Source organism: Fukomys damarensis, unplaced genomic scaffold (assembly GCF_012274545.1).
Source record: "Fukomys damarensis isolate Sample0158 unplaced genomic scaffold, DMR_v1.0_HiC HiC_scaffold_9, whole genome shotgun sequence".
Taxonomy (NCBI): Eukaryota; Metazoa; Chordata; class Mammalia; order Rodentia; family Bathyergidae; genus Fukomys; species Fukomys damarensis.
This window is the reverse complement of record NW_022900921.1, coordinates 45,032,168-45,045,037: the sequence shown is the minus strand read 5'-3', so window position 1 is coordinate 45,045,037 and position 12,870 is coordinate 45,032,168. Positions and strand designations below refer to the sequence as shown.

General features: G+C 45.0%; 1 protein-coding gene across 8 annotated transcripts in view; it reads right to left on the bottom strand.

Annotated features, from left to right (window-relative positions):
* The window catches only part of Map4k4 (mitogen-activated protein kinase kinase kinase kinase 4), a 157,350-nt gene that overhangs the window by 10,621 nt on the left and 133,859 nt on the right, over positions 1-12,870 (bottom strand). For 7 of the 8 annotated variants that reach the window (XM_019209427.2, XM_019209426.2, XM_019209430.2 and 4 more), the window contains 6 exons: positions 12,016-12,191; positions 11,452-11,572; positions 10,288-10,479; positions 8,299-8,416; positions 7,794-7,964; positions 1,157-1,300 (listed from right to left, as the gene is read on the bottom strand). In XM_019209427.2, coding sequence (XP_019064972.1) covers positions 1,157-1,300; positions 7,794-7,964; positions 8,299-8,416; positions 10,288-10,479; positions 11,452-11,572; positions 12,016-12,191 — 922 coding nt within the window. The remainder of the gene's footprint in view (positions 1-1,156; positions 1,301-7,793; positions 7,965-8,298; positions 8,417-10,287; positions 10,480-11,451; positions 11,573-12,015; positions 12,192-12,870) is intronic. The other variant, XM_019209429.2, reaches the window with a different exon arrangement.

Sequence of the window (12,870 nt, the reverse complement as noted above, 5' to 3'; positions counted from 1 at the left end):
AATTTTTTTAAAAAAAAAAAAAAAAAAAAAAAAAAAAAAAAGCCCAATTCATGGAAGAAAAAAACATCATTAATTTAAGCTAGGTTTCATTAAAATTAGAACATCTATTCCTCTAAAGACACTGTGGGAGAAAAAGATGAGCCACAGAAAGGGAAAAATATTTGCAAAACACATATCTATCTGATAAAAGACTTCTGTCCAAAATACACAAAGAATTCTTACAACTCAGCAATTGGAAAACAAGCAAGGAAGACCAGAATGGAGTGAAGCTGAGGAGGTACCTCACCCAAGAAAGCGTCAATGAGCATATGAAGAGATACTCAACAACACTTACAATAAGAGAATTGCACAATTAAATGATAATGAGATACCACTGCACTAACCCATCAGCAAGCACCAAGGCCACCAAATGCTGATGGGGATGTGGAGCAACAGAAACTGTCAGTCACTGCCTGTGGGGTGCAGGGTGACCCAGCCGCTTTGGAAGATACTATGGCAGTCTCCAGATGTGCTCCAAGTTATTACCAAACATACAAGCAAGCTCATGGCCACGAAGAAAGCTGCACAAAAGGTTCATATAGCAGCTTGGTTCCAACTACCAAAGCTTAGAAGCAACCACAAGGTCATTCAGTAAGTGAATAAACCACAGTGCATCCATGTACAGAATATTATTCAGCAGTAAAAAGAAAAAATATACTAAGTCACAAAAGACAAATAAGAACCTTAAAGTTGTACTGCCAAGTGGAAAAAGCCAGTCTACAAGGTTACACATCACACAGCCCACGTATTCAGCCACATGATGGTTCACACTATGATCCCAGTCATAGGACATTCTGGAAAAGAAAAAACTACGAAGATAGCAGCAGGTCAACTGTGCCAGAGCCTCAGGAAGAAAGATGAACAGTGATATCTGGGGAACTGGAGCTACCCTGAATGATCAATAATGGCAGGTCTCTCTCTCTATACATTTGCCAAAACCCACAGAAGGTACCAAAAAGTATGGACCCCAATATAAATGATACATTTTGGTTAATAATAATGAGTTACTACTAACAATTAGCAATGTCCCATCCTTTAAGAGACGTTACTGATAAGGGAAACTGGTACATGTCACAGCCATGTGCATGTACTTGAATCTCATCTGGCCAGCACTTACCGGATATTGTCACCAAGACATTCAAGCCCTCGAGTACATCCATCTGCTGGAAGCGCCTCCTGTTGATCAGAGGGTACACCTTCCCCTGGCCACTTCTGTCCAGCAGCATCAGGCCACTCTCCGTGCCCACCAGCAGATTCACCCCTGCATGGAGAACACAGAAAGGCCACGTTTTATTTCTTGTTGGCAGGCTGGCCACCTACAAGGATAGGGCAGCGCACCCACCTGAGAAGAGGGCAGCTCCTTCCCTCCCCCAGAGAAGAGTCAGAGATGGAAGCATACACACCAGCCACACAGTGACGGTGACACCACTACTTAAGATATGAGAAAGGAGTGAGGAGAGCAATGAGGGCCTCTCTGATGGCCTTCAGAGCCCCCCATGTCTAGTTCTTCCTCAGATTCCCCTGGAATGTAGCGAGCCTACCATCTCTGTTTTTTAGATTTCATAGCTAAGGCCACACCAGTCAGGAACAAAACCTTTATATGACAGTTGTTTCCTTTACCTTCACTGGTGAACTTCTGGGACAAGTCAGATATACATAGAACCCTAGCCCTTCCTCAGCTTGGAGCTATGAGTCTCCACCAGCATCAGGAAACAGCTACACCCAGCTCTCTGGCCTCTCCACTTCTAAGGGTCATGAGAACACATGGCCCTCCTGGTTGGACCAGCCTAAGTCATTGTCTTCCGCTGTGCTGGGTAGTCTCCTTCCCTGCTTCTTCTATAGACACTGCTGCTGCTGCCTGGCTGATATTCACATCCTCACCTGTCTCAAACAGCATCTAAGAACCAATAATTCCTGATCCCATTCTATAGCTCCCAGCTTTTCCACTTTGCACAAGGAGCTCAGCTGGCCCCCAAAACAGGTACGGCCTCCCCTCCTTCCTCTATCTCACCCTAGCTCAGGTTTTGGCAACCTTCGAACTAACGCATGGGCACCTAATTCAGATTGTCAAGAAACCCTATCTTCTTACAACTGCACACCAAATCGATCCTCATCTCCACAAACCACTCTCTCCATGGAGAAGTTCAAAAGCCAACTGTGGTATTGATGACTTCTTACCCCTTGAGATAGCACCCTTCTCCCTCTTTATCATTCACTTATGTCTCCAAACGCTCTTGCTTCCTAGAACCTCCATCAACTAAACCTTCACTGGAAACATACCATAAAGAAACTAGGTGCATATGTGTTTGCAGATTCCCAAAGCTGGGCAATAAACTACTGTGACAAGAAAGAATCTGTGCTTTTACATAGTAACTGCTCAGTCAATAATTCGGGTAGATAGAATGGCACAGGGAAGAGTATCACCGCACACATGATATTCACTCGCCCAAACATCCATCCACCGGTTTGACTTCCACAGTATTTGAAATGAAGAATTAATTGTGAGGACAACAAGAAAACAGCATTGAAGACCCCTTTCTGAGCCTTGGTGGGTGCTATGCCCAGCATCTACACTAGTAATACTTGGCAGGGTACTGGAAACACCTCGAGAGTCCTGGGAGAAGGAAGCCTGCAATCACAGGTACAAGAGCTCTGGTGACTAACAGGGCCACCAGCACAGGGACAATCGTTATGGGTGTCCCAAAACACACCATCTCTGGGCCGCCCCCAGAAAATGTAAAAAGTGTAAAGAAATCTTTACCAGTTCCAGGGATGGGTATTCCATTTCTGGTAATAGCGTGGCCTGATAAAAACCACTGAAAATCCGGCCTACAGCACAAGATCCCATCTCAGAAAATTCTGTGCATGCCACTCCCTTCCCACAGAGGCTTCCTACTGGGACAGTGACTAGAGGCTGGCGGACAAAGAAGGAGCTCAAAAGAATTGGAAGCCAACCTCTGCAAATCTGGGGAAGGACTGCTGAAGTAAACAATTTCCCCCAAATGATCACATGTACAGCATAGGGCACAAGGCTCATGGACTCACATGGCTCCTTCCATCATCTGTAACTCAGGTTTTCAGGTGCACTCTAACTGGGCCCACCCACAGGATGCCCTACCATGATGTGCATGCTCTTTATCTGTACTGTCCAGGAATCCATGACCACATGTCACCCAAGGATGAAAGAGGAGCTGAACGTATTACTTTAATTCATTTAAATTTAAATAGCAGCCACCATAATGGACAGCGTCACTATGAATGATATTGATACTTTATAGCTCAAGTAACATCATGGCACTGAATTAAAGCTTAGGCTTTGCAGTTTTTAAACTTACAGCAAGCACTTTTGTGTTTATAAGCAAGTTCAACAGAACACACACAACAATCAAGTAGTAACCTAACACTCAGAGAATAAAACTGCTGTCCAAACTAAAAACAAATATGTTGGTTTTTATAAGAGGAATTAATAGTACATGCAGTAAGTTATGCACATTTTCAGGTAATTTTATTTAAGTTGGCAACACCGACAACTTCCCCTCAAGACACCATTATTTTCACTGTGTGCCCCACCTAGGCTGCGGTGAGTTAATCCTAACATCTATAAAGTGACCCACACACAAAATAAACAACTGTTGATGAGCAGCAGTCACAAAAAGCTCCATTTTATAGACCTATTTTGGTATTTTCGTGGTCAATGTCAAGTAGCCTTAAAGAAAAATGAAAAACACAAGAATTTTGGTAATCAACCAAGCAGACTCCACAGCCCTGCACTCCCGCAGCAGGAAGGTCATGGTCACCTTTGGTCCCTGAACCTAGGTCCCTCAGAACTGCATAATCCACCTGGTCAGACAAGCTGACTGGCATGAACCAGGATGGAGTCATAGCAGCGTAGGCTGCTGTAAGAATCAGGAGCAATAAGTAAGCTCTGATCCTGCAGTTCTTAGACCAAGATGTGCACAGCATAGGCCATGGGCAGAACTGCCACAGTGCCATGGCTCACAAGGGACCCGACCTGGATAGCGCACCTGCCACTCAGCACTAAGATCTCAGCTCACAGAAGCAGCTAGTCTTGTCTCAAGAAAAAAGCCCAGAGTTGCCCGGCAGGGACTGCATTGACCTTGACGGAGAAAGGAGAGCATATTATGATCTCGATGGGAAAAGTGGAGAGAGGAAAGAAAACAGAGGAAAGAGGAAAGAAAAAGAGGGGAGGAAGAGGGGAAGGAGTGGGGGAGAGCCCTCCCCCCTTTTTCCTCTCTCCATATGACAGCCTGGCACTGTCCTTCCAGTTTGACCTAACACACTAGCAGATGAATTGATGGTTTTGCACACAGCGAAAGACACAAGAAACACTGGAAATGGTCTGCATAAACCATTGTGAGTGGGAGGCTGGAAGGAAGCAAAGGGGCCACTTCAATTTTGGGGATACCTGTATTCCCAGTTTTGGGGTTTGCCACAAAAAATTGCTTCAGTAGTGAGGACTGAACTTGGTTCCTTGACAATGAGTTATATTCCCAACCCTCATTAACAATATTTAAATTTCAAGGCAGGGTGTCACTAAGTCACCAAGTTGCTCAGACTGGGCTTGAACTTGCCATCCTCCTGCCTCAGCCTCTGGTGTGCACTAGCATGCCTGGCTCATTTTTGTTCATTTTGTTTGCAGTGCTGGGGATCAGACCCAAGGTCCCATACATGCTGGGCAGGTGTCCAGCACTAAGCTATACCCCTATACCCTCAGATTTTTATTGATTGTACTGAATTTGGTTCTTAGAATGTAAAAAATCATAATTTATTTGATTTTCCCTGTGTATAGTTGAAAGCTCATGTGATTTGGGAAGGAATTAAGATACGAATGATAAGGACTGTTTGAGTTTTTGAGACAGGATCTCTCTATGTAGCTCAGGCTGGCCTTGAACTCGGAGTGATCTTTCTGCCTCAGCCTCCCAAGAGTGGGGTTACAGATGTGCCCCACAACACAATCAACAGCACTAGCCACTTTAAATAGCACTAGACTTGTATAGAATTGTAATGTTTATGTGTATTTATGTACAGATTTTAATAAACGATGTCACTAGCCATAATATAAACCTTGTTAAAAAAAATCTATTGTTAGTGGGTTTTCAAAAATAAACAGATCAGGGCCGTGGTTTTAGCTCAGTGGTGCCACTGCCTGCCTCACAAGCGCAAGGACTAGAATTCGATTCCTGGTACCCCCCAAAAAAGAAGAAAAAAGTAAAATTAAAAATAAAGAGAACATAAACAGAAACTAAGGTTTTACACCAAGAATAAAAATAATAAAGCTGAAAAATCTTTTCAAATACACAAAACTTACAGATATTTTGGCACTTATACCCTGCTTTCTAATAAAAAACAATTGAGTTGCATGATGTAATAATTTTCTATCATTACACATTTTAAACTTTTTAGCTTCCAGATATAAACTATAATTCTTGTATTAAAACTCCCTCCCATTTCTTTGCTTTTTTAAAACCCTTTCCCTTATTCTAAATTGTTCACAGGTTTGTTTTTACTAAGAATTATAACTGTGTTCCCAAGAATCTTGCAAAGGCTGGTGTGAGAAATGGCTCTACGACAGATGATTTAAACTTTCACTTGCTTCTGTGACAAAGCAATATAATAAGTATAGAGAATGCATTATGAACATAAAAATAGAAAAACAATCATGTTCAAAAGAAGTGCTAAAATAACCCTAGCTCCACACACAGGAAAAGTGCCTCATTAAAAACCTGTAAGCACAGTAACATGTACCCACAAGCCCAGCTACTTGGGAGGCTGAGGTGGAAAATCATTTGAGGCCAGGAGCATAGGCAACCTAATAAGACACACACACACACACACACACACACACACACACATATACACACGCGCGCGCACACCCACGGACATATGAAATACGTGACACTTGACCTAAGTCGGTTATATTAGAAATGGGGTTTGCCATTACAAAAGAATGCCACCTGTGTAACTATTCTGAATTTTCTCCTCTGGTGGTACATGTTTTAACTTCTGTTTTTTGTTTTTTTTTTTGTGCCAGCAATGGAACTCAGAAACTAGTGCCTTCAAGCACCGTGCCACTGAGCTAAATCCCTGGCCCCTGAGTCTGTTTAAGGGACTTATACTTCTGTGTTAACTAATCATTATCACAGCAGTTTAGGAACCCACCTGAAGAGGTCTCTCATCAGATCCCAGGAGACCTCCAATTCACTGACTTAGGGAATTTTAACATTAACTCTTCTATCTATTCTTTTAATGTGATGATAAAGTGGGAAGTTTCACTGTACTTTTTAAAGTACAGGCTTGAGATAGTCACCATTTCTTTGAAGTATTGAAGAAATTAGGAAAAAGTGTTTTAAAGTTTTAGGTCTTTTTAGTTAGTTAAAAAAGAATCAGTTAATAGTATAGGGAACAGGGCCTGGCACCTGCTGGGGCTTAGAGGAGTATAAAGTAAGACTGCTGACACGCCAGGGATTTAGCTCAGTGGTACCACCACCTACCTCTCAGGTGCAAAGTCCCAAGTTCGATCCCCAGTACAAAAAAAAAAAAAAAAAAAAAAAAAGAAAAAAGGACTGCTGCCAAGCACAAGTGTTCTGGATAAAAATGATGTCACAAAAAAAAAAAAAAAAAAAAAAAAAAAAAAGGACTGCTGCCAAGCACAAGTGTTCTGGATAAAAATGATGTCACTTGCTAATTATCAACTTATAAAGATGTGCCATATTTCTTTCATGTTATCTCTACACTGAGGATTATTACAATCCTCGACGATATAAACCCTTCCACCAAAGACCCTGATATGAACAAAAATGATGGGTGCCACTTCCTGAACAGTGGCAACTGCCCCTCCCTGAGGGACAGCAGCTGAGGTGATGACACTTTGCCAGGTGCCACTATGGGAAGGCTTGGTCCTTCCTCACCTCTGTGGTTAATAGGAAAAAGCCTCCTGACAGGGTTATTGGGGCTCTAACATACTCTCCTGGAAGTGGCAGGGACAGAAATCTGGATCTCCAGGGAACAAAGAGCAAACAGGTACCCCTGCAACAGCCAGTGATAACACTCTCTGAGTGGGCATGGCTGGATGGGAGAACCCTGGATGGCGGGGACAGGGAGAGGGTGCATTTCACCAAATCACAGGCCCACCTCTCCAGCACAACCTACAAACACTCCAAGGGCCAAATGGTGAATTGTTTCTCTGCACAGTGACATGCAACAGCATGGACACTGAGGAGCTACGGGGGTGGGGTGGAAGTGGTCTTGGCTGTCTCCTCCCAACTTCCGAGGGAGAGAAAGAGTCTCTCTCAGGGAGAAGCAGGCTCAGCAGGCTCCCTGTTACACCACAGGGCCTGTCTGAGGGGGACTGGAGAATTGAAGGACAAGCACCAGAAAGGCCCGCTTCAGAGGTGGAGGAGGCAAGGGCTACCTGTGCAACAAAGCTCCGCACAGTGATCTCAGTGCTGAGGCTGCTAGGATTCAGCAAGAGCAGCTCCGAATCCCCTGCAGATGTGTCCGGGGCAGCTACCTTTAAATGTCTCTGAACGATAGGCCCGAGTCATAGAGAACAAGGAAAAAGGTAGCCTGCAATCCTCCAGTTCAGAACCTGACTGCTAAAATGGCTGTGAATGCACCACAAAACCTTGGGAGAAGGCTTCACAAACCCCCTTCTACTCGAATCGGCAATTCTTTTAGAAGACCAGCAGTCCTTTGGAATACAACAAATAGAGCAGCAGCAGAAGGACACCTACCCCACAAGGCAGCACACAGGATCTCAGAGTTAAACCTCTTCTTATATTTACGAATCTCAGGGGTGTCGCTCTGTGGCCTAGTGTTGGTGGGGTTCACATTGACCACTGAGCCTTTCCGAGTAGGATCCTGCCTTATGGCTTCTGGTCTCATTCCATCACAGGAAAATCCCACTGCAACAGAGGATGTGGGAGGTTAATGCTACACACACACCCCCACACAAAGACACATGCACACTTGTCTGCCTCCCCCACCACCATGACACTCAGGGAAATGTTCACAGGCCATAACTGACACTATGTCCTGGAGAAGACATTCCCTAAGAAACATGCATGGGAAAAGGAAACTGACTGTGCAGCTCACTGAAGGGTAGGCTGGGGGAGCTGGCAGAGGACTCTACAGCGAGGCCTGGTCTGTGGCCCACTGTGCTATGCTAAGCCACTGGAGAGCAATGCAAAGTGACCCAGCCTGGGGTGTCGGCTGCTTTCCTGTTGCTACTGTACTTACCCACAGATGTCACTGTTGTCCCACTAGATGGAGAAATCTGTAGTAATCTGGGGTCTATAAAAGGTGTAAAGGAGGAGGAAGATTTGTGTTTCTGGAGTGTGCTACTAGCGGACTGAGTCTGCAATGTAAATTTCAATTTCATTAATACAAACAGCATTTCAAAAGTGAACATTAAAAGAACATTCCAGTCCACTGCTATCCTGCACTAGGTTCCCAATCCCAACCCTGTCCTTCCTGCAGTGGACCCCAATAACTCTGCAGGGAGCTCACACAAGGGCACAGGGCACCCCAGCAGGCCACAGCCCCAGCTCCCAGGTGAGCCACACCTCCTACCAAGAGATGCAAATCTAGACAGTGACTGTAAGCCAAAGAAGAACATCTGCATTTCAGGCTTCTAGTTGTTTATTCAATTAAATAAAACACTGTAAACACCTAAAAGACGTATGCAATATCTTAATTAATGGTCTTAATTCACTAATTTCTGAATTTACTCCTCCACCTCCCAAAGCCCAATGACTATGCTGGAATAGTGGCAAATCGTCACTTTATTTAAATTGAGCCTCTTGCCAGAAAGCTACAGAAGCTTTGGCTACCACTATTTTAAGCACATGACACCATAAACCCATAGCAAACAGCTTATTAGTGAAAGGTGCAAATGACAACACAAGGCAGATCTCTGATCTCTTAGGAGCACTAGTGTTTTGATTAATAATGTAACTTGAAAAAAAAAAAACAAAGAAAGTAAAACAAATTGTTAAGTGGAAATGTAATGATGATTAAAAACAAAACAAACAAAAATAAACCTGCCAGTTTAGTGAGTTAAGGGTTATAGTAAAATACAGTAAAATGAAGCAAAGTGCAAAGTAAAAATATAAGGAGGAATGTTGAGTGTAAGAGGGATATACACAGTATCTTGGGAGAAAAAACAAGGATGTCTGATTAAGTTCTTTGGTCCTGGACCATTTTGCCCTCCGAGGGCACTGGAAGCCGCCTATCCTGCAGCTGGGAAACAGTCAGCTTACACCTGCTCCTCAGATGGGGAGGGTTTCTGATTCTTTCTAATGAGGGAACAATAGTAGGAATGGCCATCCGTTCAGTTTGGTGCGTACATTAAGACTGGCTGAAGCTAGAGGTCAGCCTCGACCTCCCTTGACTTTTGGCTACATTCATGGAAACCAAATCTCCTGTGAAGCCCAATGCCTTATTTCATCAAGGACAGGGTGCTTAAGGTGGGCAGGACCCTGTGCATGGGACCACCCAGCTTGTACCCAGCCAGCAGCACAGCCATGCCACCACCATAGCTTTTCCTACACAGAACCTGAAATCGAAGCACACTCACACCTTAGTCCTTGCTTAACACCCCTAATCTCCTACGTTTCCCTCGAAAGCACTCAGCCTCTTAAACTTTGAGTGACTGTGAATTTCATGTAAAGAAATTCTTTTAAAAGGGTTGGTGAAAATAAGAGTAAAAAACCAAGAACTACCCCCTAGGAAAATGAAAACGAGGAAACACACACGCACGCATACACACACACACAAAAACAATACAATTTTGTTTGAAGGAAGTTCCTGTAGAGCATAATAAACTTGTGTAGGTAAAGGCCAAGTCCACTTAGCAAAATTTTCCTATCCTATATTTACTGGATAAAAAGAATGAAAAAGGGTAGATTCCACAAATGACCACAAGAATTTCATGCCAAATACATAATGAATCTGAGAACATAGCAATCACTATTTAGATTTTAAAAATCGAATAAAGAAAGCCATGCAACTATACTTATCTAGAGAAAGAACACAGTGAACCAGCAAGTCTGGGGAAAATCAATCTAGGGTTAAGGGATTCATATGCAGATCTGAAACATGTTACTGGGCACGGGGTGGGGGGAGCAGGAGGGCAGGGTGGGTGCTGGAAAGGTGTCCTTGGCAAACCAGCTCCTAGGCAGTGCTGCTCTAACCCAGGAAAGCAGCCAGCTGTGGTGCAAGACATACCTCATTAGCAGTGAGCTTGTCCTGGGGTGTCTGTGGGGACATGGTGGGTGTCGGCTGGCTGGAGGATGGGGAGGAGGAAGTGGAGGAAGTGGAGGAGGAATGGCTTTGCTGTAAGAGATCTGGCAAGAGGTGAATGCGGCCGGCAAAGCCATTGCTCTCATGATGGCTGGCACGCTTTTGGTCAACTGTACTCTGTAGAAAAAACAGGCACACTGGTCTCGCTCAAGCGCTGCTGACATTGCCTATGCCCCTAACATTAGCTGCTTAAGGTGCTGTATGACTTTTCCTACTCTGCTCAATTACCAAGGAGAAACCAAGGAATTGGCCTGAATGCTCACACTGCCTAGCCAAATGCCCAAGTTCTACTACCAGAATTCAAAGAATCCCAGCTGGGGGCTGAAAACCTGAAGCTGAGAGGGTCACTGCTCCCTCATGGTGCTGGCTCCTCAGCACACCACTGCCCCTTTCTGCCTCTAGCTCTAGAAAGGACCCATTAGCTCCTGTGAGTCCTGATTCTTCCCATGCCCTTCCTATTTTCTAGCCAAAGGCTGGAGCAGGTGTCCCACTCAGGGCAGAGGCCCTGTCACTAGTAGTTCTTGTTCTTGTTCTGTGAGGATGGTGTTACTTAGATAAAGTCTAAGATAAGGATGAACAGACAGCTGTCAAACAGGGATCCAAACTGATCTGGTGGCACATGCTGAAGTCTTCAGGAAGGGGAGCCAGCTCATGTGAGGCATAAGAGAGACCTTCAGCCTGTGCCTGAGACCCCATGGGGCCAGGGGAGGCCTGTCCTGCCTGTGTGGCAGTTACACTCTTCGGACATGGGAAACTAGGCTTCTGGGTAGAGCCCCAAGCCCTCTCTCTGTGCCTGCCCTCGGGGCTCCCTGCTTTTCTACTGCTCAGACACAGACTGTAAGACTTAGCATGGTGCTGGGATGAGGGCCACTGCCGGCATGCAGGGAGCAGCAATGTGGGTGGAGACTACCAGCTACCCTTGTGGCATGCAGCATACACCTGCTTCCCTGCCCTGGCCACGCTACCCTCAGGGCTGTTAACATGGAAACAGATGACGATGGAGAAACAGCGTGAGTGAGTGGATGAGCAAGTGGGTTAATGACTACAGGAGCAGCTCAGCCTCTGACAACACACTGGAGACACAGGTACCTGGCGCACAATCAGCGTGCCCTCCTTGGATGGCGTCATGGCTGGCTCGCTTTCCACGTCATCGTGGACAATCATGGTTTTTACTGACTCCGTTTCACCATTGCTCAAATTGAGAGATGACCTAATGGGACGAAATTCAGGATGAAGGAAGAGCCTGGTCCCAGGAGCAGAAGCCATACTGTTCAATCCTGAGAAAAGGCTACGTTCCCAAGGACAGTTTCCACAAGGAAAGCAGGGGTTTAGCTTTGTCTCTTCAATAAAGAATTCCCTTGCATCAGTTTGAGAAATACACAAATAAGTACATATTGGTTAATTCAGGTGATTGCATCAAATTGGAATTCCCCCGTTATCTCATCCTTAATCAAAAAACAAAGCACAGGCTGGGGGAGCACAGCCCCATGCACACAGTGAGATGAGAAACACCACAGCTGTCTGAAGCTGAGTCAAGGAAGACCATGCACTAACGCTCACAGGTTTGTGCAACCACATAGGGACAACCAGCAGGCAGCTGGTGGCCAGGGCATAGGGGACCCGCCCTCCTCCCTCCGATACACAAGGACTGACGCTGCTCTGGTGTCCTCTGGCCCCGAGGCAGACTCCTCGGCCCCATCCTGCTCCCCTTCATCGTCCTCCTCATCTGTTGTCCCTGACTCCTCGCTGGAGGATGAGTAGTCGGTCACTTTGTGGGGCGGCCGAACGTCTTCCACTGCGCGGAGCTCTTTGGCCAGTGCGGTCAGATCCTGAGGCACAGACAGGACAAAGAAGAGTCAGCCTAGGGCAGTGCAAGGACACCAGGAACAACGGAAGTCCTAAACCTAACTGACAGCACGTGGCTACAATGTCAGCTTTCTAAAGTGGTTTAGTATTAGCCAGTTTCATTTAAAGGTGAGCTTTTACAGGTAGTCAAATAATCAAAGGACAGATTTTTAAAAGACCAAAAAAACCAGAGATGGTGCAGACAATTCAAATCTCACAGTGACACAGAAATCTGCTTATGGATACACTGACGGCATGCTTTTGTTTTTTATTTCAAATATAACGTAAAATTCTATATCCAAAACTATACAGACAGACTGCTGGTCTTCAATGTAAAGATATCGGCATACTCAACAGAAATTTCTTTTAGGGGAACTACAGTACCTAGGAAACAAGTTTCTAGTTAAAACAGGTTGGATTCAAAGCTTTCAAGTTTTCCTCTAGCTTTTTCCTCCAGAAATTCCAGGCCTATGCAAAGGTATCCCATGTGGTGGGCTTTGCTGCTGCCCTGCTCCAGCCTTGGTCAGTGAGAACGTGAACAGGAAGGAAAATAATCCTTACTTAAAACTGATTCAAAGGGGCTTCACTGCCCTTCATTCCTCCTTACTGAGATACTTTAAAATTCCTACCAATTTACCTAATACAATGTAAGAAGGAATCTGG